The sequence below is a fragment of the Juglans microcarpa x Juglans regia genome, chromosome 2S (genome assembly GCF_004785595.1).
Source record: "Juglans microcarpa x Juglans regia isolate MS1-56 chromosome 2S, Jm3101_v1.0, whole genome shotgun sequence".
NCBI classification, from domain to species: Eukaryota; Viridiplantae; Streptophyta; class Magnoliopsida; order Fagales; family Juglandaceae; genus Juglans; species Juglans microcarpa x Juglans regia.
This window is the reverse complement of record NC_054597.1, coordinates 31,919,707-31,942,891: the sequence shown is the minus strand read 5'-3', so window position 1 is coordinate 31,942,891 and position 23,185 is coordinate 31,919,707. Positions and strand designations below refer to the sequence as shown.

General features: G+C 35.0%; 2 protein-coding genes across 2 annotated transcripts; one reads left to right on the top strand and one right to left on the bottom strand.

Moving 5' to 3' along the window:
• Positions 1-1,782: 1,782 nt before the first annotated feature.
• On the bottom strand, positions 1,783-7,670 carry LOC121252589 (serine/threonine-protein kinase SAPK7-like). Its single transcript, XM_041152303.1, has 9 exons — positions 7,187-7,670; positions 6,659-6,733; positions 6,468-6,569; positions 6,325-6,378; positions 6,110-6,202; positions 5,931-6,023; positions 4,238-4,342; positions 4,038-4,136; positions 1,783-2,372 (listed from the first exon to the last, which is right to left on the bottom strand). Exons 1-9 carry the CDS (start codon positions 7,304-7,306, stop codon positions 2,040-2,042), a joined length of 1,074 nt encoding a protein of 357 aa, XP_041008237.1. The 5' UTR covers positions 7,307-7,670; the 3' UTR covers positions 1,783-2,039.
• Positions 7,671-13,663: 5,993 nt separating this feature from the next.
• LOC121252464 (patellin-3-like) lies at positions 13,664-16,817 on the top strand. The gene is made up of 4 exons (XM_041152128.1): positions 13,664-15,220; positions 15,312-15,436; positions 15,541-15,676; positions 16,340-16,817. The coding sequence occupies exons 1-4, from the start codon at positions 13,892-13,894 to the stop codon at positions 16,592-16,594; spliced, it is 1,845 nt and encodes a 614-aa protein (XP_041008062.1). The 5' UTR covers positions 13,664-13,891; the 3' UTR covers positions 16,595-16,817.
• The last annotated feature ends 6,368 nt before the right edge of the window (positions 16,818-23,185 follow it).

The following is a 23,185-nucleotide window of genomic DNA, read 5'->3' as shown; positions in this document are numbered from 1 at the left end:
CAACAAATCTCCCAAACAAATATCCAAAGAACCGGATTACGGTTCAACAAACTAGCTCGAACGGGCTCAAATTCGGGATGAAGCTTCATTAAAAACTGATCGTGTTGACTCTTAGCATGAACTGCTTGAATAGCCGCGAGTGCCGTAGTGGGAACCTTAGCTTGAACAATAGCAGAATACTCGCACCAAAGGTTAATGAAACCAGAATAAAATTGTGCAATAGGTAAATTGACTTGATTATAAGTACTAATTTCCAATTCTAATTGGAACTTCCGAGCACTATGATCTTGGTGGTAAATACGATGAAGATAATCCCACATAGCCTGAGCCGTAGTAAAACAGCAAAAATTGGTCACAAGGTGAGACTCAATCGTCCCCAATAGTCAAGAGATTACCTTGACATCCTTGACCTCCCATTGAGCAAATTTTTTTTCATCAGTGGGAACTTTAGTAGCATTATCAACATGATTTGATAATTCTTTTCCTTTCAAAAACATCTTAAACTAAAATTCCCTTGTAGGAAAATTCTTTCCAGTAAAATGAATAATAGTATTTTCAATAGACATGATGAAAAGCATTTAGAGAAATATGCTCAAGTAGTCAATCAAATAAGCAGCAAGCCAAACTCAAAGTCACGGTAACAAGGGGGGCCCAAGGTCCTAAATAAGTCCACGTCCAAAATAAAATGCCCAAACTGAAAATAAAGGGCCCAAAGTCACAAGAATAAAAGGTACTTCATGAAACAAGGGCCCAAAATCAATTTTTTTATTTTTTTATTTTTTGGAGAGAAATACCTTACGGACAAAGGAGTTCGATACCTACCTAGAAAATTACAGAAACCAGCAGAGAGACCCCACTGCAACACAGCCACCCAGAAACTTTCGGACCGCCACAAAAAACCTCCACAGAAATTACCGATACTCACCGAAGGTGACACCCACTCGTCTTCAGCCACCAGAAACTACCCAGAAACTACCGACAAGCACCAACAAACCACCACAGACTTAGTCGACCACCACACAGCCACCCACAGAAGGAGTCGACCGCCACAGAAACTACCGTCTGCCCTACAGCTGCCTAACCACCACGAGAAGGCACCAAAAGAAGGAGCCCGCAAGGCAAAACAAAGTTCGCAACACCCAAAATAACTCCGACAGCCACCAAATACTCGAGCCCACAAGTGAAAACACCACAGACAGCTCCGACTCCCAACCAAGAATACCAAAAAAAACAAGAGAAACTTGCGGAAACAGCTAGAGAAAAAAAATTCCTCTTGTCGCAACACGGCAACACTCAAGGATTAAGATCATAGAGATGAATATCAGAGTAGGGGCTCTGATACCATGTCAAGATTGGTCTGAATACCTCTTCCATTAGGTTTCTTTCATTATTTATAGAAAAGAGTTACAACTTGCTAGATATTTCTTCTACCGATTTCTTTATCACACGTTAAGGCTATTTATAGTTAACATAATTCTCTGCTATACAATCTAAATATAGAAAGACCTAAATTATATACATAACACTTATTACTTTAAGCTCTACAATTATAAGCCTTAAGCTAGAAGCTATATTACCAACTGCAATCCCAAACACACACATAGCAAGCAAGGATAATTGACTGTTTAAATTTCTTCTTTTACACAATTAAAAGGTGAAATGTTTTAGGCACAAATAAATCCAAAAAAATTAAACTAAAAAATTGATGTAACTTGATATAATACGTTATATTGTAAAATCGAAATGGCCATTTCATACAGAAACGAGGATGACAAGAGGACATCGATCAAACACATTCAAGTTCACATATAACAAGAAAACTATCCTTTTCTGATACTTTTGGCCTCCATGGAAAAACAGAAAGTAGATTACATGCAAAGTTCTATACTCTAGAATCCACCATTCCCTTTTTTTTTTTTTTTTTTTTTTTTTAAGATTGTAGCATCAATTATTAAATCATACATACAAATTGATAAATATGCTACGGCCACAACTTTAAACACTTCAATTATCTTATGACCACAGAAGGATGAAATTGCTTAGCTGATTTGAAACTCTCCACTTGCATGAACCTCTTTGACCCTCTTGTCATACTCGTCTTCTTCGCCCTCTCCTTCCTCCACCTCCGCATCTATGTCTTCGTTACCTTCTTCTTCTTCATCTTCTGCTCCCCAGCTAAAGCCCCTGATAGGCTTAGATGAAGGAGGTGGGTTTCTTGCCTCTCCTACAATTTTCATGATCTCATCCACACTTTGAAGAGAGAAGCTTGGATTGTCTCTCTGGTAATAGATAGCTTGAGCAGACTCTGTTAGCTCCCTTGGCAAATTCTTTAAAAACCATGGATGGTTCTTGATTTCTTTAATTGTAATTCTCTACAAAACCAACAATACAAGGGGAATTACCTATATTGTAACTATTATATAAAAATAAATAATAAAATCTATTTCTTCCCATCAACTTAAACTTTTGGGACAAATGGTGATTTCACATGATATCAGAGTATAGGTTATAAGTTCGAATCCTAATTCTACACTCTACCCCATTTAATTAATTATTACACGAGTTAGGCCACCGATTGAGGTGGAGTCTGACCCACACGTGAGGGAGAGTTTTAAGATATAAAAATAAATAATAAAATCTACCTCTTCTCATCAGCTTAAACTTTTGGGCAAATGGTGATTTCACAGTAACATGGTGGTACAAATTCTAGCCCTCACCACTCAATCAAGGTACTTTATCACAATAGATTCAGTATCTTAGAAAGCACCTTTTAATCTAGTAATCCACGTAATAGACTGAGAACCCAAAGAGTAACTATGACATTATCGTCCCAATATGCTCTAGCACCCACTAAAAGAAACAAACACACAAGTTCTTAGTTATATTTCAAATACATGTTGCATTGTTGTGCTACATGCCATATTTATATTACAAATCAGAGAGGGATTTACTATGCATAAGTTACTATTCACTCTCACACCCCACACCTATAATTTTTTCATAGGACGTGTGGATGTTTTTCATAGGATATGAGGGTATTTTTCATAGGGTGTGGGACGTGGAGTAGTGAATAGTAGTTGATGACAATAATTTTTCAATCAGAGAATACCATTCATTATGCATGCATAATTAAAAAGTCAGGCCCAAAGTCTTCCTTTCATATCGAGCCTTCTATCAGTGACCAGTAAATGAAATCTGAGTATTCTGCCTTTGCAGCAGATTGTGCCATACTATACCAAGTGAGATCTGTTGTGCATGCAGATTTGACTATGTGAGTGCTGAGGGAAAAACAAAGATATTGAGTAGTTGATATGCAAAACTGGATCTTCTTTTAGATTTCTAAAATTGGGGATTGAAGTTGTCTTACATGTATCAAAATGTTCTTGGTGGACTCTATAGGCATCTCTCTTCTAGAAACGTTTGGTATGTGGCTCCATTAACAGTGCTAGCTATTCATGGAGCGAGTCGTGGTTAGTGGCTGTAGCATTTGGTGCAATTTTTGTATGCAAAATGACAGTATGGAATTGTGAAGGACTCACGGTGAAAGGGATTAGGTTGATTTGGTATAGGCTTGCACCTGAGAGGAGAGTTAGCTAACCGCTAGATCATTTCATAGAGAAGCGAATGAAAGAAATATACACTACCAGCAAAGGCATCGTGTATACAGAGGGGAACAGTTGGCCATTGGCAATGTCAGTCAAGACACGGGTTCATTTATCTAACCATACTACATGTGGATTCAGACAGACGAGAGTTTATTGTTTCTTTCTATCATTTCAACCATATTGTTCTATGCAGCTGCCTTACTGCGGCCAAGCCAATCAAACTTGCCATTAATTCTACTATACCTCTCATTGACATAGTACGAGGAAATTGTCCAGGAAGAGGAAGAATAAAATTGAGAAGGTAAGTTCCAATGAGATGAAAAGGGCTAAAAAGTTATTTTCCTGAACATTTCATGACATCCTTAAGCTATCTGAATAAATCCAAACTTTAATGATTGGAATAAAGTTTAGTAACTTCAGAATGGTACATACCCTGGATGGACTTGCAACAAATATCCGAGAGAGTAGGTGCCTGCAATCTTGAGATATGTGAACATAGTCGGGGATTTTGTACTGAACAGCCATTATTTTCTGCAGAAGATCGAATGATAAAGAGAAAGAAGAATCAAATACGAAAATAATGAACACATTATTTTTAAAAAAAAATCATATAGATGGAGAGAGATAATTACTTGAATTGTTTTTCTAAAATTCCTGGGGTCATCTTGGTCTTCAAAAGGATATGCTCCCACCAGCATGACATACAGAGTTACTCCACAAGACCATACGTCTGCCAACTAAATAAATGGAAGAAAAGATATAATCTTCCTCAAAATGATAAAGTTCAAGTTACTCCCATTTAAATGTTGTAATTTTAGCAAGCACATAACAAAATGACTCGGTTACTATTTCAAATATGTTATACCCATAACAAAGGTTTATAAACTTAAAAGCTTTTGGACTTATTTAGAACTCAAGCCCCTTATTGTTGGATAGCATGACCAGAAACACGAGTAATTAATTTAAGAAACTAATTATGCAGAAAGAGAGAATTTCAAGGCCCCCTGAAACTTGCATTGGCGATCTACATGCAGTAAACCAAATGCTAGGATGGTGGCTAGTGCCATATACCGGACAGAAAAGGTTGATACAGAGCAAGTTCAGTTAAACATTCCGAATGCATCAAAAGCACTTGGGCCAACACAAAAATACAAATGGCCATAGAATAATGGAAGACAGATAATGCTCAAAGGAATGGTCCATCTAAGATCAATCTACAGGAATGGTTCGTCTATTTATCTACCCATCCTTATCATATTTCATTAAAACAAAGATTCCTCCCCTTTCCTCTTCCACCCCATAAGAGAAGGCGGGGGAAAAAGAAGTCACAGACATCATAGAAGTTTTATGTGGTGGTAGCTGATGCTACAAAACTCAAGATTCAACAGCCAGTTAAATACTAGTGGGGTTAACAAGTACACTTGTGGTTATTATTTTACGAAGTCCAAAGCGTAGGCATGGCGTTCAAAATTGGCCAAAATTCAAACTGTACAGCCACATGGAGTGTCTATGAAGTAATTGACTATATTATATGGTCATTAAAGAAAGGTAACCTAATTGGAGTAACAAAAGGACAAGCTAAGCGCCACTAGCATGTACATCCAAGACAATCCATTCACAATAATTATAAACAGTATCCTATTAATCAGGAAAGTTACAAAATGTCCATTATCAGAGGTACCCAATACTTAGAAAAAGAGAACTCACACTCTATCTATTATTGCTTGGTGATTGCATACATACACGCAAATTAATCACCAACTCAGAGTTGGCACACAAGAAACATTACGAAATTATCCCAAAATTAATCCAAGTAGGGTGAGGTGGGGTGGGCTTCTCCATCCCCATCCCTGCCCACCTAATATCTGGAACAGGCGAACATATCAATCTCCATCCCATAGAGAGTTTTCAATACCCAAACGTTAAAAAAGCAAAGTAATTTCTAGAACATAATAAGATAGGGAGGGGGGAAATAGTTGACACTGCATTGAGCAAGGGAGATACAGAACAAAAAAAAAAAAACAAAAAAGGGAATGGGAATTGTGATTTCCAACTTTTTATAATATTCGAGCATTTAATAAAACAACAAAAACATAAAGAAATATACAAAAGCAGGTTGTTGAAACAATCAATGCATGTGCTTTATCAATGGAGACCATAATAGGGACAAAGAGAGCACTAGTTTTAAGGATAAGACACAAATATATATGTGATGCAATGGGTCACAGTTCTAACCCACCCTATGTCATCCCTGATTGCAAGAATAGGCTAGAGAACAGATCAAAAGTTTATTTTCTACTGAAAATGAGTAATTAAAAATTTCACCTTGCCATCATACTCTCTCCGAGAAAGAACTTCTGGTGCAATGTATGCTGGAGTTCCAACCGTAGATTTGGGTCTTGAATGCAGGAGGGATGACTACAGCATGAACAAACAGTATAACCCAAAAGAAAATTGGCAAAATACCATATTAAATATCAGAAAAAATGAAACTAATTCCACACCTTAGAATAACCAAAATCACAAACTTTTAGCCGTGGCGCAGGGCTTCCATCTAAAAGTGTGTTTTCCAGCTTCAAATCTCTATGGCATATTTGCTGCAAGATAAGAGTCAAACATAAACATTTGTATTCGCTATTTGTAATTTCAATGACAGAAAAAGAGAAAAGGAGAAAAGTGAGCGGAAGAGAAAGCTTCTAAGAGTGAAAAGGGATGCTACCATGGAATGACAATAATTGACACCAGAGATCAGCTGCTGAAAGAAATATCTAGCCTGGGAAATTAAATGAAGAGAAAAACATATTAGCTACGAGAATAATATCAATCAATCAAACAAGAGAAAAGAGAGACAGTAACTTTTACCTCATCTTCACTAAATCTACCGGCATTGCAGATGCGTTCAAAGAGCTCTCCGCCGGCCGCATATTCCATTACAATCGCCAAATGAGTGGGTGTCAAAACCACCTGATTTACCCAAACGACAGAAGAAGAGTTAAGCAATAGTATTCAGAACTTCTTTAACAAAGTTCTTGGGATAGGGGAACAAAACTAGCCTCCTTGAAACGGATTATGTTGGGGTGCCGGAGCGATCTGTGGTTGATAATTTCTCTCGCCACATTCTCATCAATCTGAAATTCAAGAGAGAGGATATAGATCCAGTGATCATGTTAGAAAGGAGCCTTTTAATACTGTTTGGTTTCTGGGGAACGGAAGGAGAACGAGAAAACAAAAAAAAATGACTTAATCCAAAGTCAAGTACGAAATATTACAGTTGGGTTCATTTTACTTGAATATCTCTTTTCTGGGTCCTCTAAAGTATGAAAAATCTAAGATTCCAAAACTGGAAATTTCTTTTGCTTCCCTGGTACTGAGCCTTAGAAATCTTCCCATTTTTGGGAATTCACATAAGCCAGTCCTCCATTGATTTCAGAAAAACACACCCTCCTAAATGTATAAATCCCTAGTAATTAATATCCGCTCTTCGGAACCAACAACACCAAACGTAAAGCGTACTTGCAAAAAAAAAAAAAAATATATTTTCCCAAGTTTTCTCGGCAACCAAACAGAAAAGCATGACAAACCTTGTGGCCACGCTCGATGTATTTCATGGCGACGAGTTCCTTGGTCTCCTTGTGCCTCAAGAGTCTTGCCACCCCGAAATTTCCAAATCCCAAATCCTTCATCAACTCGTACTTTTCCATCTTCTTGGAGTATCTCTTTCTCCTGCTGCTACAACTATATGTCAAAGATGATCTTACAACGAATCGCTATGCATGCGACTGGTTTTACAGCCCCAGTTCTTGCATGAAGATAGGCACGAAAACTGAAACCTGCAGGGAAGTGTCCGCAAATCTGTGTGCTATATATATATTTAATGAGGGTGGAAGTGAATTACGGAGGGAGTTGAAGTATGCACGTGGGTGGATGAGCATGGGAATCCATGACCAGCTTGAATCCAATCACTGCGAGTATCAGTACTGCAACCTCCTTGCTCCGTCCATACCATGCATCTTACTTCTCTATTTTCTTTGTGTATCTATATAAATAATATATATAAATTATATACGAATTGTTTGCTATCGGATTCGGATCTCTAAAAACGCCGTTGTGCTAGGAGACAACGCGGAGTCGATTTGACTTTTGGATGCCATTGAAATCATTGACATCAAATAAGTGAAATGATAATTACAATAGTACGAGCGTTATATAATTATTTTAAAAAAAAATAAATACGAAATTTATATAAAAAAATTAATTTTTTAATAATAAACACTGTTATACTCATCAAACAAAATTTTACACTTTCACCATTTCATTGCTTTTGAGTTTGCCAAGGTACTCCATCGGTTATTATTTATTTATTTTTTATTTTTAATAATAAAATAATGGCAGAGACAACAATTGAAAGTGGATATTTCCATGTGGACGTGATTATAGTAAAATAATAATACTACTATGTCTCTTTATTTTATCCTTTCATTTCAATAGTTCATATTATTTTTTAATTTTTTTCTTTTATTTATTAATTAAAGAAGTAATTATTAATATATTGTTATAATTTTTTATTTTTTAAAAATATTTAAATATATTAAAAAATATAAAAAATATAAAAAAATAAAAAATAAAATTTATACTAGTGAACACGCCCAACAGCCAAAACTGGACGATAGATTAGCACCCCATACTAAAATTCTATTGCGGAGAAGTAGCAAGTGCTTCCTCAAATCAATTCTTAAAAAGTATTAATATATATACTCTCGAGTTTGCATATGAATGCTGAAATGATGCTATAATACTAATTATTTATTTCCATTTCTTTCATTTTAAGTTAAAAAATGATGTGTGGAATTATGTAAGTACATGTATCCCACCATTCAAATAGAATATTGTTATAATAAAGAGAAACATGTACTAAGATGTATGGAGATCACGTGGAGCACATGTGCCAAGCGTTCGCTGCCATCTGTAATCATTAATGGCGCATTATTTTAATCATGGAGTACTTCTTCGTAGGAATTACAAACGGCGGTGGCTTAAGCACGTGGTTTAGATTTTCCATATTATTTAAAGATGAATAAAGCATATTTAATAGCTTCTATAACTTTTTTTTTTTAGAAATAATTTCATTTCATTTTATAAGCCGAAGTTATAGTTGTGACTTATTAATATAGAAAAAATTTAAACTATATGTCAAACTATACATCTACTCTGAAGCATCCCTGCACATAAATTCATTTATGACAAATATTATTTTAACTTTTATAAAACTCTCTCCTAACAAATAGAATGCTCTGTAAAAATAGAACTAAACAACCCATCTTTCAAATAAGAGAAGCACTAGACCCCTCCGTCCTCCCAAACAGGAGGAAGACGGGACTCTACTACTATGGACACAAGTCTAAAATAGCCTATTTTTTTTTATTAAAAAGTAAAAAACAAAAAACTACAAACAAAAAACACATTAAAAAATACAAAAACACAAAAAAAAAAAAAAAAAAAAAAGCTTCTATAACTATTTAATATTGATTGATTCGTATAATTTTAGTATTAAAAATTATGAGATTTATATAAGATATTTGCCTCCATTAATTACTTTATATTCCAGATTTGAGGGAAACAATCAAGCAGGTGTAAGGCAAATCTTGCACAAGAAATCATCCAATAAATTATAAAATCTCTTCTCTCCATTGCTGAACATATGTTGGTATATTTTATTTAATGTATATTTAATCATAGAGACCACATGCATGATTTTCTTTAATTATCCTGTATTTTTTTTTTTTAAAAAGAATTTATTTCTCAATTGGTGCTACATGCAATCCTACTGAATTATAAAATTTATTCACTTAAAACTCGCGTAAATTCTTTGTAAACAAGTTATTCCCACCACGAGAAATATAAAGAAAATATCAATTTATTCTAGTGGAGCCCATATTTTTACAAAGGGCTTACACTAAGCTTGTACACTTAGGGACTTATATCTACTATAATTCTTAAATTAAATAAAACCTGTGTAAGTTACTTCGATTGTAAACAAGGAAGGTTAGATTAAGCTGAATTAAATAGCATTATTTTCACCTTGGTCAGTGCTGCCTTGACCATTGCTCCTCACCAACCCACGTGAAAATGTGCCACAACAGTAAAACCTGATGTATATGATTAACAAAAATTTTATGTGTAGTTATTTTTATGTATTCTTTACGTACTCTATTAATATAATTTGCTATATTATTTTTTTTAATATAAAATAATAGTTTTAACTAATCACATCAATAGAATGTATAAAAAATATACAAAAGTGGCGGTATGTAAACTTAGAAAGTTAAGCATTTCTAAGCTAAGAAACGTGTTAGACGGAGTGATGGGTTAGACAGGCATGGATTGTTTTTCTTTTTTTTTAAGAGAAAAGCTTGTATGCCTCCCAAAATGTACCGCTCTAGTATACCGCTATAGAAATTTTTTTTTTCATATTTTTTTTACTTAGTGATTAAGGAAGTAATTTTAAGTATATAAGTGTATTTTTCTTATTTTTTTAAAAAAATATTTAAATATATTAAAAATGTGAAAAAAATTAAAAAAAAAAACTAAAAAGTAATAAGTGATATAAACGAGCGGTGATATTCAGGCGGCAAAGTAGCACCACTCTTTTTTTAAAGCTATCAGGTGACTTTTGGCACATAATTCTGTAGTGGGTTTCGGTATACAAAATCTGTGGCCTTAGTAGAGCTCATAATTAATCTAATTAATTGATATTTTAAGCTAATTAATAAGAATCAAAATAAAATTCTTACCAATGCATCCCGCAAATTTTATTAGGAAATTATAGTTGACCAAAAAAAAAAACCTTATTAATTGAAATTGAGTAGATCAACAGGAGATCAAATCTCCCTATGGACTAATTGGAAAGGTAATAGCATTAATATGGGCCTGCCCCAAGATTTTATCCTCAGCCCAGTTTGGAATTATAAAACGTATCTAAGGCATTTGAGATCCATTCTTTCTAGGATCATATTTTCCCACTTACCTAAAATAATTAAAAATTAAAAAAAAATACCTGTAAACAAGGAATGCAAGTGTACTTCTAATTTAGAGTTATGCTATTTAATAAATTTACTGTGTAAAATTTGGCAACCCTTTTGAATGAATTTACCCACTTTTATTTTTATTTCATTTTTTTATTTATTTAAAATATCGATTTTAGAAGAAAATTTGGTTGTATATTATTTTACTTTATTTAATAAAATTCAAGAATTGAAAAACAGAATAAAAATAAAGTAGTAATTACGAGCATTGTATATTACCCAACAAACAAACCGGCTTTACATAAAACCCATCCCTTTTATGTTTTTCGCTCACGAGGGCTTGTCCCACCTCTCTCGACCACCTTGGATATAGGTGATTCTGGTGACCAAATATCTGCAAACACCCCCACCATGCCACCCCCGAACCGTTGATCTATACTACAAGGTGGAACTACTGCAAAACGATTGGCATGTGAAGCACACGCACGGCCTATCCTACATATGACTTCACATGTTGTTGTGACTCAGCCTCTAGCAATTACATATTGATATTGTTATGAATGATAAGTGAGGAAAAAAGAAAAAGAAAAATCAATCACATATAAATATAAGATTTACGCAGTTCGACAATATGATTTTGTATATAAAATTGTAAAGGGTTGTTATTTCTCATATGACAATCGAATATATTATGCGGCCGTATAACATAATACAATATATATATATCTATATATATATATATATAGCGAAATCCTAATTAGTGTTACTAAGGGATTAAAGGTAGGGTCGGATCAGCTCAAGAGGTAAAATAAGATCAAGTTACCCAAACTTTATTAAAAATTTACAAAAAATTATAATAAATTCTTGTTGAGTGGGTGATCAAATTGGGCCACCAACTCTACATAAAAAGCCCAACACACGTGCCTAACCATAAGAGTCAACATCCTTATGTATTATATCCTCTTCTATGTGGTCCCCATGTGTCACCAATATGAATATGTAGATTTACGGCCTGCGGCGATTAATTGGATCAGCCGATTTCCTATCTTGCTATGTTACGTACAATTTTCTCTAATTAAGGATCTTGTGGAGGGGAAGTTGGTCACTCTAATAACAAACACTAATTCAGAGCAATAAACTGCAACCTACGTAATAATAATAATAATAATAATAATAACTTCATCGATGTATTGCAACCAGCCTAGAAAACTATACAAAATCGTCATTTAAGATAACTTTTTCTTTCTGAAAAGTAACATTTTACAGTATATTTCATAATACATGTTATAAAATAAAAAATATTTTTATAAAATAAGGTTATTTTTTAAAATATTTTATAAAAATACTTCTCATTTTATAAAGTGTTATAAAAAGTGACGTGTTTATTATTTATTTATTTTTTTTAAAAAAAAAAGGTATATATGAAAATAATGTTGAAAGCAAACTAGCTAGAGCAAAGCACTTGTGACATACCATAATGATAACCGTGAAAACGCGGTCGATCGGTGAAGAGTGGCATGCAAGCTGATATTTCTAACGCCGGATAAATCAATAACCACCTGCATGTATATATGCACAGGTCTCTATGAGTACCATTTAATTTTGTAATTCCAACTTTTTTGAACTTCCATGTTTTTATGATCAGGCCCTTGAAAAACTCATAATTTTTATTTTCTCATAGACGCATTCTAACTAAATAAGAGATGCAAGATAAGATCACTGCATAAAATAAAAGTACTGAAACATTCATGATATTCAACGGATCTTTGATTAATTTGTGGTTCTATACCTCTATTATCAAAATCTCTACAAGATTTTCGAAAAATAGATAGTAGAAAACGTACTGTATTATGTGAGAACACTGTATAAAGGTTGAGATTGGGCTATCTTTTGGACGTTTATCTATAAAAAATATTAGCAGTAATGAAAATCAGACTAGTTACAAAAGAAAATAATGTATTGGTAAAGCTCCAAATGTATTATTTTGGTTTATGATGTCATGTTTGATATGAAGACATCACAGAATGTATTTGCTCATGAATGTAAATTTCTTGATGAATAAATGATGACAATTTTTCTTAAAAAAAAAATTCCTGATTAATATTTAACATGCATTGACAATATTGTACAAGGTGTCTTATTTATAGTATAATAAGACATGTGTAATAAGGGAAATATAATCAATACCTAAATACAAAATTATATTCTGAGGTAGAATATTTACATAATATTTTTATATTAATTATTCAGCATAGACAAGATACTAATTTAATTAAGGTATGTAGTAAATATGGTATAAAAAATAAATGTTAATATATGCTAACACTCTCGTAACCTCGTTCTCTTCATTTTATCGAAAATAAATTATCAGAGCAAACAACAGTACAATATTAAAGAGGTTGCATGTAATGTAAGCATAGAATATATTCGAACATGCAGTAGTACTAGCATTTGATCATGACAGCCTAGAAGTTGAGAACGAGCAAATGCAAACGGGTAGTCCCCAAAGTCATGATGATATATATATGATCTGGGGCATCCTGCTTGATGGAGGGTTCCACATGATGTTTAACGTTGCAGATATATATGCAGGTAGAAAGAAACAGCTAGACAACGAGCAGTGAATGCAATGGATCCTAGGTGTTCTTTCTTTTTTCTTTAGTCACTTTGGCGTTTTCCTCGAGACTCACGCCATCAAGGCACACATGTAGGCCCTTCACAGTTCACAAATCACAACCCCCCCAACACACGAAAAACCTTTCAATTCATTTTGCAACTCACAAATTAAAGACAATGCCCGGCAAATACGCCTGTGATTGATTCCCATTTTACGCCGTTACAATGTCAAAAAGAGTCGAGCAAATTAGCAAAGGTTGTGATCTGTCTATCTGATGAAAGGAATGTGTTGACAGATTGGAAAACTGGTTTTAGTCATGGGGTCCCACGAAGTGGAATACTCATAGCTGGCTTAATATATTTGAACCCTTTTGACAGTCTGGTACTATCCCCACCCCCACAGACCGCCACTACCCCACAAAGCCCAACGCCCACGACGCCTAATCACTCTTTAAAAACTCTCTTCCTTCCCACAACCCTTTCCCACAACCCCTCTCTCTCTCTCTCTCTCTCTCTCTCTCTGATCAACTTCTCTTATTCTGTATATGATCATATTTACAGTTTGAGAACGTGCTAGCTCTTTCTCATCCCTGTCAAGTTCTAAAGCAGTTTTGTGTTTTTCGAGTTGGAACTAAAGAATCATTTGGCATGGCTGAGGAATCTGTTCAAAATCAAGGCCAAGAGACATTGACACGAGAAGAAGAGGTGGTGGTCACTGATGTTCCACAGGCTGAGAAAGCCAGCACAAAGGTGGAGAAGGAGCCTCAGTCAACGCATGTACGAGAGACTGAGGAGTCCGTGAAGCCTAGGACTGTCGAAGAAGAGCCTGCCGTAGAGAATGACATGTCCACAAAGCCGGCTGACAATGTTGAGAAGATCCCACAATCGGTTTCTTTCGAGGAAGAGAGCACCAGAGTTGCTGATCTTCCTGAGACCGAGAAAAAGGCACTCGAAGAGCTTAAGCAGCTCATCCAAGACGCGCTCAACAAGCATGAATTCACTACTCTGGCTTCATCTCTAACTTCGCCATCACCACCCAAAGAAGAAGAAAAGCCAGCCGCTGTAGAGGAAAGAGAGGACGAGAAACCCGCTGAAGAAAAGCCATCCGAAGTGACTGCTGATGTTCCTCCAATGGCACCGGAAGAACCCACAAAGCCAGAATCAGAAACTTTAGAAGAAACCAAGGATGGAGCAGAAAAGAAGGCAGAACCAGAAAATGAAGCAACAGTCGCGGAACAACTAACAGAAACAGTGGTGGTTACAAAAGTTATTAAAGAGAAGGTGGCTGCGGATTCTGTAGATGATGATGGTGCAAAGACTGTGGAAGCCATAGAAGAAACCATTGTGGCGGTCTCTTCTTCAGTACCACAGGAGCAGCCTCCTACACCTCCAACAAAAGATGTGGAAGGTCAGAACGCTGCTCCACCTCCGGAACCGGAAGAAAAAGATACCAAAGCCCCTCTGTCTCAGGAGGAGGTCTCCATCTGGGGTGTACCACTACTGGCCGATGAGAGGAGCGATGTCATTCTCTTGAAATTTCTCCGAGCGAGAGATTTCAAGGTGAAAGATGCGTTCTCTATGATCAAGAACACCGTACGCTGGAGGAAAGACTTTGGGATCGATAAGTTGCTTGAAGAAGACCTGGGCAGTGATTTAGAAAAGGTGGTGTTCATGCACGGCTTTGATAAGGAAGGACACCCCGTGTGCTACAATGTCTATGGGGAATTCCAAAGCAAGGAGCTCTACCAGAAAACATTTTCCGATGAAGAGAAGAGGCAGAAATTCTTGAGGTGGAGAATTCAATTCCTGGAAAGGAGCATCCGGAAGTTGGATTTCACCCCAGGCGGTATTTGCACTATTGTTCAGGTCAATGATTTGAAGAATTCTCCTGGGCCTGGGAAGTGGGAGCTTAGACATGCAACCAAACAGGCCCTCCAACTTCTCCAAGATAATTATCCTGAATTTGTTGCCAAACAGGTATGTTATGCTCTATTGCCCTCTTCAATTACATGCAGGTTCTTCAATGTTATTTGGAGTGTTATAATTTTCGTTTTGGATGTTGTGTTAGGTGTTTATCAATGTCCCTTGGTGGTACCTGGCAGTCAACAGAATGATAAGCCCATTCCTGACACAGAGGACCAAAAGCAAGTTTGTTTTTGCTGGCCCTTCCAAGTCTGTGAGGACCCTTTCGAGGTGAGTGCCAAAATTTTCATCTAACCCCTCCACGCTCGTGGCTTGGGATGTATGTCTAAATTATTTAGGTTGTCTTTGAGTCTAAACTGGCTTGTAAAATGCAGGTACATAGCTCCAGAACAGGTACCAATCAAATACGGAGGATTAAGCAAAGATGGTGAATTTGGCACAACTGATGCCGTTAATGAGATTACCATTAGACCAGCAGCAAAGCACACAGTGGAATTTCCGGTTACTGAGGTGAATTATTCTGTTCTTGGTCAGGGTCTTTTTCTTTTTATAGTAGCTAGAATGAATTTTGTTGGGTAAACTTTTGTAGTATCTTGTGCTGTTGAAAACAGGGAATCCATCCTTGGATTCTCTGACTCTAGTGACATTATATACTGTTGCATGATTGCTTTTTTCTGTACCGGTACCATTTAACTAGGGACAAGCTGACTACGCATTGATAATTCTCCTTAAAATACATTTATAGATTAGCATGTAACCACCAATTGAAATAGTACAATTTTTACTGCATAACAAAGTCAGTAGCATATAACGAGTTAAACCCTCTCTAGATGTTTGCTTATGGTGATGCCAACTACTTTATGGGGTTTGAAGAAACAATAATGTTTAGAAAAGTTGTTCTGCACGGATGGTTTTTCACAGAAAGTAACAGAATGCTGAAGAGCACATAGATTATGCAGCTGCTGCACTTTCTTCAGTTGATCAGAGCATATATATTATTTAGCTAATAATATGTAGAAGCTTCAATGAAGTTTAAGCTGTGATCAAAGTGCTCATGTTAAATGATACCATTTGTTTTCCCCTTCCTTATCCCTCTAAGCCAATATAAATTTTGGGTCTTTCTTTTGAAGAGTATTGAACAAAGGCCTAATATGGGGAATTATTGATATGCAGTCCTGCCTTCTCTCTTGGGAGGTCAGAGTAGTGGGATGGGAGGTGAGGTACGGTGCAGAATTTGTGCCAAGCGCTGAAGAAAGTTACACTGTGATCATACAGAAGACTAGAAAGGTTTCCTCATCTGAAGAACCAGTCGTTTGCAATAGCTTCAAGATTGGTGAGCCTGGCAAGGTGGTACTGACCATTGACAATCCTACCTCTAAGAAGAAAAAGCTCCTTTACCGCTTGAAGACCAAGCCTTCTTCTGATTGAATGAACTGATTGTTAGAAAATAACTCGATTGTTCTGCTTAAAATCCTTCATCCAATTTTATCATCGTCATCAGAGCTTGAAGAATGGGGTTCGTTGATTATAGATAGGGAAAGCAAATATATTTGTTGAAAGTGGTTCGTGTTTCTTTTCTTTTGTTTTTGTTTACCTTAATGTGGAATTATACAGTTTGTGTTTCTTTATTATGAGTATTTGATTAATTAAATTTTTTGAAGTGTTGTTGGTCTGAGAAATCTTAATTGATTTGGAGAACAAAATTCAATGCAAGCATTGATGTTTCTTTGGGGCTATATACAGAATGTGTAGGGACAGCAATGAAGCTCTGTTACAACTGCCATAAGAACTGCTCCCTGTTTTTTTCAATGTAAATTATGTGATTCCCTTACCTTTGTTTTTCCTCACTGCGATTAGAGAATTACTATATAAATAAATAGACTACATAAAAGTAAACTCACAAATTGACGTGGCTTTACGTGATCCATTAGATCTATTTTATAATAAAGTAACTTTACAATCTGATGCACTGCATCAAGCCATGTCAGTTTGTGGCTTTACTTTGTGTAATTCATTTGTGGCTAAAATATTTCTCTTGCGATTAACGCTTAGTTTGGATTGAGAAACATTCTCAACCCATCTCATCTCATCATTACAACTTTTCAAAATCTTCACATAAAATATAATAAACAATTCAACTTTTTCAAATTCTAAAACAATAATAATATTAAAAAATAATATTCCAATATTATTTTATTCAACTTTTAACTTTCATTTCAACTCATCTCAACTCACTGTTTAAACCTAACCGATATTTTTCTTGCAAATACAATGTATAAGGAGTAATTAATATATATATATATGTTCTTCTTTTCTTAGGCTGGCCTTTTTTTGGTCATCCAATTTTTTTAGTAAAACACTTACATTTGGGTGGGAGTAAGACCACAGAAAAACTTCTTTCAAACACAAAACAAATCACCATACAACACAAAAGACCAATAATTAACATCTCAGTGTAGGTAAGCCAGACCTATCCACAACCCTTATTCTCTCTTGGAGGATCTCCAAAGAACATAAATTCCTGAGACTTGCTCCTTGCACCTAACTTTGCTAACCATCAGCAATTTTCTTGGTTTCTCTAACATATGTTTCAACTGTGCATGCATGACTTAAAAGCAATTAAAAAATCAGTTAAAAAATCAAACCAAGACCAATGAAAATGACCCTTTCCAGACAACTAATTGACTACCAGCTTGGAATCTGATTCAAGTTCAACTTCATGGAAACGAAGCTTACGGCATGATTTCAGACCATTCGAGATAGCACCCATTTCTGCCATGTTGTTAGGGCCAAACCCATAATGGGAGTTAAATGCAGCCAAAAACCTCCCATCAAAATCTCTAGAATGTTCCTCCACTCCCATAAGAACCAGGATTACCAAAACTGCTCCCCTCTACATTGAGTTTGACCAATCCCAGTTTAGGTCTAAACCGAGTCAATCCTTAAGCTGGCCTTCAGTGGTCTTTCTTTTTTTGGGGGCGGGGGGGCTGTGTTCTTATTCATTTCTATGGTATACAGCTGTAAATTGTAACTATCTTGACTACTTTTAACTACAGAAAGTTGAACTGATGTAATGTAGAAAAGCCGTAGATTCTGTTCAAATGCAATCTTACTCTTTCTGAAAGCCTATTTAAGATTTACGAGGTACCTTTCTTATAATGTCGTCTTCTTCTTATAGTGTAATCTATGCTTTCTTCCATTTGGATAAAGCCACTTACTTCCTTCGAGGCCAGTTTTGGGACTATACCGATACACCTCTTTCAAGATTACTGTAAACTTATAATCACTAAACAATCATGTTTACATCTCTATGAAGAGTGCTTTTGAAAGTTTCAGTGGCTGCTTTAACATTTAGATATTCTTTAAGAAACGGTCATTTTTTGGATCATCACCTTTAGTTTCTAAGACCAACTTAAAACTTTAGCATGCGTCTCAAGTATCTCCGGGGCTGCTTCTTCCGGCTTCCTGAACTGTGCAAGTCATGGGTGCACATGCCAAAACAAGGTATTTGGCGACATCTGGAACTACTATTTTTTTCTCTTTTCAGCACTGATTTTCATCCTTAAACCCACTTTACTTTGAATTCTATAATCATTTAATTATGCTCCAAACAAATTATTTTCCTTTCTCCCCCGTGTTTTGATCCTTTTTAGGCATGAACAGAGGCGATTTCTTTATCTTGCAAAAGCAGTGGATGGTCATCATTTAGACTATCACTTTACTTTATGAAAGTCAAAAGTGCATGGTTGTTTCCCTTCTTTACTTTGTTAAAGAATGTGAATATTCTATAGGTTTTCATCTCATCCTCTATCAAGATTGCCGACATATTATAAAAAGCATTTCCTCCAAAGCCAACACAGGGTAGTACGATAACTATTAGCAAATGGGAAAGAGGTATCCAAAGTGAAACGTGTATATAGTTTAAACTAGTACCCTGAATGGTCCTGCCTTGTCCAACATCTTCTTTTTTTCCCGTTTCTTGATTTGTTTATGTCAAATGAGATGACAAAAGATCATTCTCCGATCTGGCAAAGTGAAAGTGAGCAGCAAAAGCATGCACCCGGGCTTATAATGTGGTCGGGAGTGGAAAGAGGTGCAATGCAGGGGCTGCGGCGGGCAGCAAGCAAGCAGGTGTGTGCCTTCAGTTGGCATCATCATTATTTTGTGCGGTGGTCCAAAGGGCAAAGTACAACTTCATAGTTCTGTCTTGCCCCCATTTGGTGCCGGCCTGAGAATTTTGGCTACTGCTCAAAACTTTTTTCTATGCCATTACTGCATCAATATAGTGGAGTTTCTCTCCATAAAACTTCAAACAAGCATTCAAACATGGGGCCCGGCCACCTTTCATTCCTCTCCTCGATAGCCATGTAAAGTTGGCAAGATTCTTCAAATCTTTGAGAAAGTGGGCTGTACATGCATGCCTGAACACAGGCCCCCCTTTCCTGTCAGTTGCTTTGGACCCAATCATACTCCGAAAGGAATCCCTTCACCCTTCATCTATCCCATATCGGATTTAAAAATTTGTCAAAATCCGAGGAAATGATAGCCATAACTGCACTCTTATAAAGCCTAAATTTCATCAGATCACGTCAATTTATAAGTTTATTTTGTGTAATCTCTTTATGATTATAACAGTTCTCTAATATGAAACTTAAACAACTGTTATATTTGGAATTGAATAATGATAATATACTTATAATTATTTTAGTAACCAATGTGATAGTGCCACATCCTAAAAAAATGCTAAAGTTTTCTTGATTTGGATAATTTAATTTTACATAATTTTCCTCAAAACTATAAAAGAGTTGTACAAATGTTGTGGCTGCATATATAATTGCTCTTCTGACTTATAAAACGTGTTAAGTCTCACATTATTTTCATATTTTGAACGAGTTGTGCCGGGATTGTATGGGTGCTAAGACTCACTTACAAATGTTTACCAAGTGAAATTAGGCTCTAAAAATGACTTTCATGACTCTAGTCAGAAGATCAACCTCTAGACTTTATAGCAAGTATAGTGTAAATGTGGTAAGCGTATGCATTTATTTTTGCACATAGGATGGAATTTGATCGTTGACGTACCAAAAAACATGTCCAATGAGTGGCAATGGATCGAGCCCAATGGAGCTGTGTCATCCGATGAGAGTGCATGAGTAAGGCCTACTGCCCATTCAAGTAGGGACCAGAGCAAGAGAGTTGGGCCCTTGGGTTATGATCATTTTAATTTGTGGAAAACAGAGGTCAGTAGAATTTGACTACTAAGAGTAGAGCAAGGCCTTGTTCAGAAATATAAATATTCTCAGATATTTTCTGACTATTTACTATTATTTATAAAATATTTATTACTATTTATAAACTATTTTATTACTGTTCGTAGACGATTTGAGATCTTCTTAACATCTAAACGGAATCCCGAAAATGATCATGTGTTCATAAGGGATACTGTGTATTCGAATGTCACGTTGCATGTTCCAAAATGGCCACGAACCATCATGTTTCTCTATTAAATTAAAAGTGGTGAAGATGATCTAGGATATAAATAACAATTAGAACTTGTCTTGAATACTAAAATACTGCTTTATATACTACTAAAGCCCAGAGTTTTTTAGTATTAAAAATAAGAGAAGTGTTACAGACATAAAGAAATTATACAAAGTAAACTCACAAATTGATGTAGTTTTACGGAGTCTTTTAAATCTACTTTATAATAAAAATAACTTTACAATCTAACATATCATATCAAATTACATCAGTTTATGAGTTTATTTTGTGTAATTTTTTTATGACTAAAGTATTTTCTTAAAAAGAATTACAATTTTATCAGGAGATAAATGGAGACCTACTAATAATTTCAGGCATAGCTTAGTCATTTTGTAATTACTTTTTATTGTGTCTGAGTTATGAGTATAAATGGTGAATGATGACAATGACTTTCTAATTTAACCAAACCGACAAAGGTGGGATTTCAGTGTGAATGAATAAATGGAGTGGGCCTGCAGCTGAGAAAAAAAAAAAAAAGTGGAGTGGGCCTGCTTGAAGATAAGATGCATAGGTATCTGTGTGAGTTGTTTTTTTTTTTTTTTCCTTCGATTTGTCACTTTCCTTTCATTTTTCTCTGTTTCTTTCCACTTTTCAATTGCAATGATGGCTACTTTAGCCTCTCCAGTTCACACCACCTCTCATACTTGATATCATGTTAGACTATAGGTAGTGATACCTTGCAACCGGTTCAGTACTCCATTACTATTTATATTATATTTAAAATTTTTTATTTTGTTTTATCATTTTTTTAAACTATTTTTTTAACATATTTAATCATTAAAAAAATTAAAAATATATATAATTTTATTAATAGTCACTAACCGTTAAATAAAATAAAAAAAATTAAATTAAAAATAATAATAAATAAATAATAAGAAGTAGTTTTTTTTTACTAATTACCGGATCAGATCGCAGCTTATACATATATATATATATGTATTTCATCTTTATTAAATTTTCAAATGCTTAAAACTCCAACCTCTTCGTCTATATGTTTTTTTTCTTTTTCTTTTTTAAGTAGAGACATAAAAAGAAATTTATAAAATGAGGTGATTTCACGCGTAATGTGTTAAATTTATTTTATATTAAAAATAATTTTATAATATGATAAAATCTCAATTTATAAATTTATTTGTATATAATCCGTTAAAATAATTATAATATATGAAAGCAACTCATCAACGCTCATAAAGAGGGACGTAGCTTTTCAACAAACATAACAGAAGGGGCCACGTAATTAAATGATTTGTTCTTTTACAAGCTGTGATGATTTGCTGTTTTGGAGTATTGATCGATGGAGAGATCGTTCAGAATCTTTAGTTAGATCAAAAAGTGATAACGTATAGAAATTAAACACGTATTTGAAACAAAATGAACCTATCACTGCTCTGGCATAATATAGGTAGGCAGGCAGGAATGCGAAACAGATTCTGAATTAAGTAGTGAGGATTATAACTTATTCATAATTTATAAATAATTTTAAATATAATAATATTTTTTATTAAATTTAAATCCATCAAATTAAAAATTAAAATCAAAATAAAATTTCAAATAATATTATTTTATTACATAACCATAGACAAGTTATTACATAATAACTCAATTATTTCTATCACTTCTCCTTTTTAAGGAGAGAAACTGTCTCATTCTCTTTAGAAAATTCAAGCTCTTTGACTGCCTTTTCTGTATTGTGTATATATTTTTATGATTGTGTTTTTTTCTCCTTTCACCGATTTGGTTTTGATAAGATCTATTGCACTTCAGTTGCCATCAGTCGACATGCGTACCACCACGCCATTCTACAACTGTCAATTTATTGGAACGGAGTTGAATCGAGCCAAAAAGCTCTGCGCATGGCCCTCACACGTAGCTTGTTTCTGTGCGTGGTCTTCACGCACCGCCGTGCCATGACGCCTCCACCGATTACACGTATCGTACCAGCAGATTCTCCACACCGAGATCTTCCACCACATATGCGTGAGAAGATAGATGACTAGCCAGAGATCAGTCCATCTGATATCGTGCTTTCGACTATGTAATCGCTTTTTCTAACCGATGATCTTGAAAAGGAGACTACGAATTTCTCTAAAAAACATATCAAGACAACAAACTGTAGTGCACCCAAAACTTTCGCCGCTTCCAGCGAAGGCGTGGTTCCATAGTTCGTATGATTTTATGAACTGCTAACTACCGCCTTTCACAACGACACCCTTTTTGTATGGAATGGATGGTGATAAAAAAAATTGGTCTTAAAATCTATTTTTTTTCATTACTTTAAATTATAATTAGAACGGTCCTATTATGCCGCCTGAGTAGCACCGTTCATTTTGATTGTTAGTTCAAAATTCTGTTTTTATTTTTTTTAATTTTTTTATTCATATTTTTTTATCATTTTAAAATATTTTCAAAAAATATAAAAAAATTCAATATACTAATAATTAATTCTTTAACTATTAAGTAAAATAAAATAAAATATAT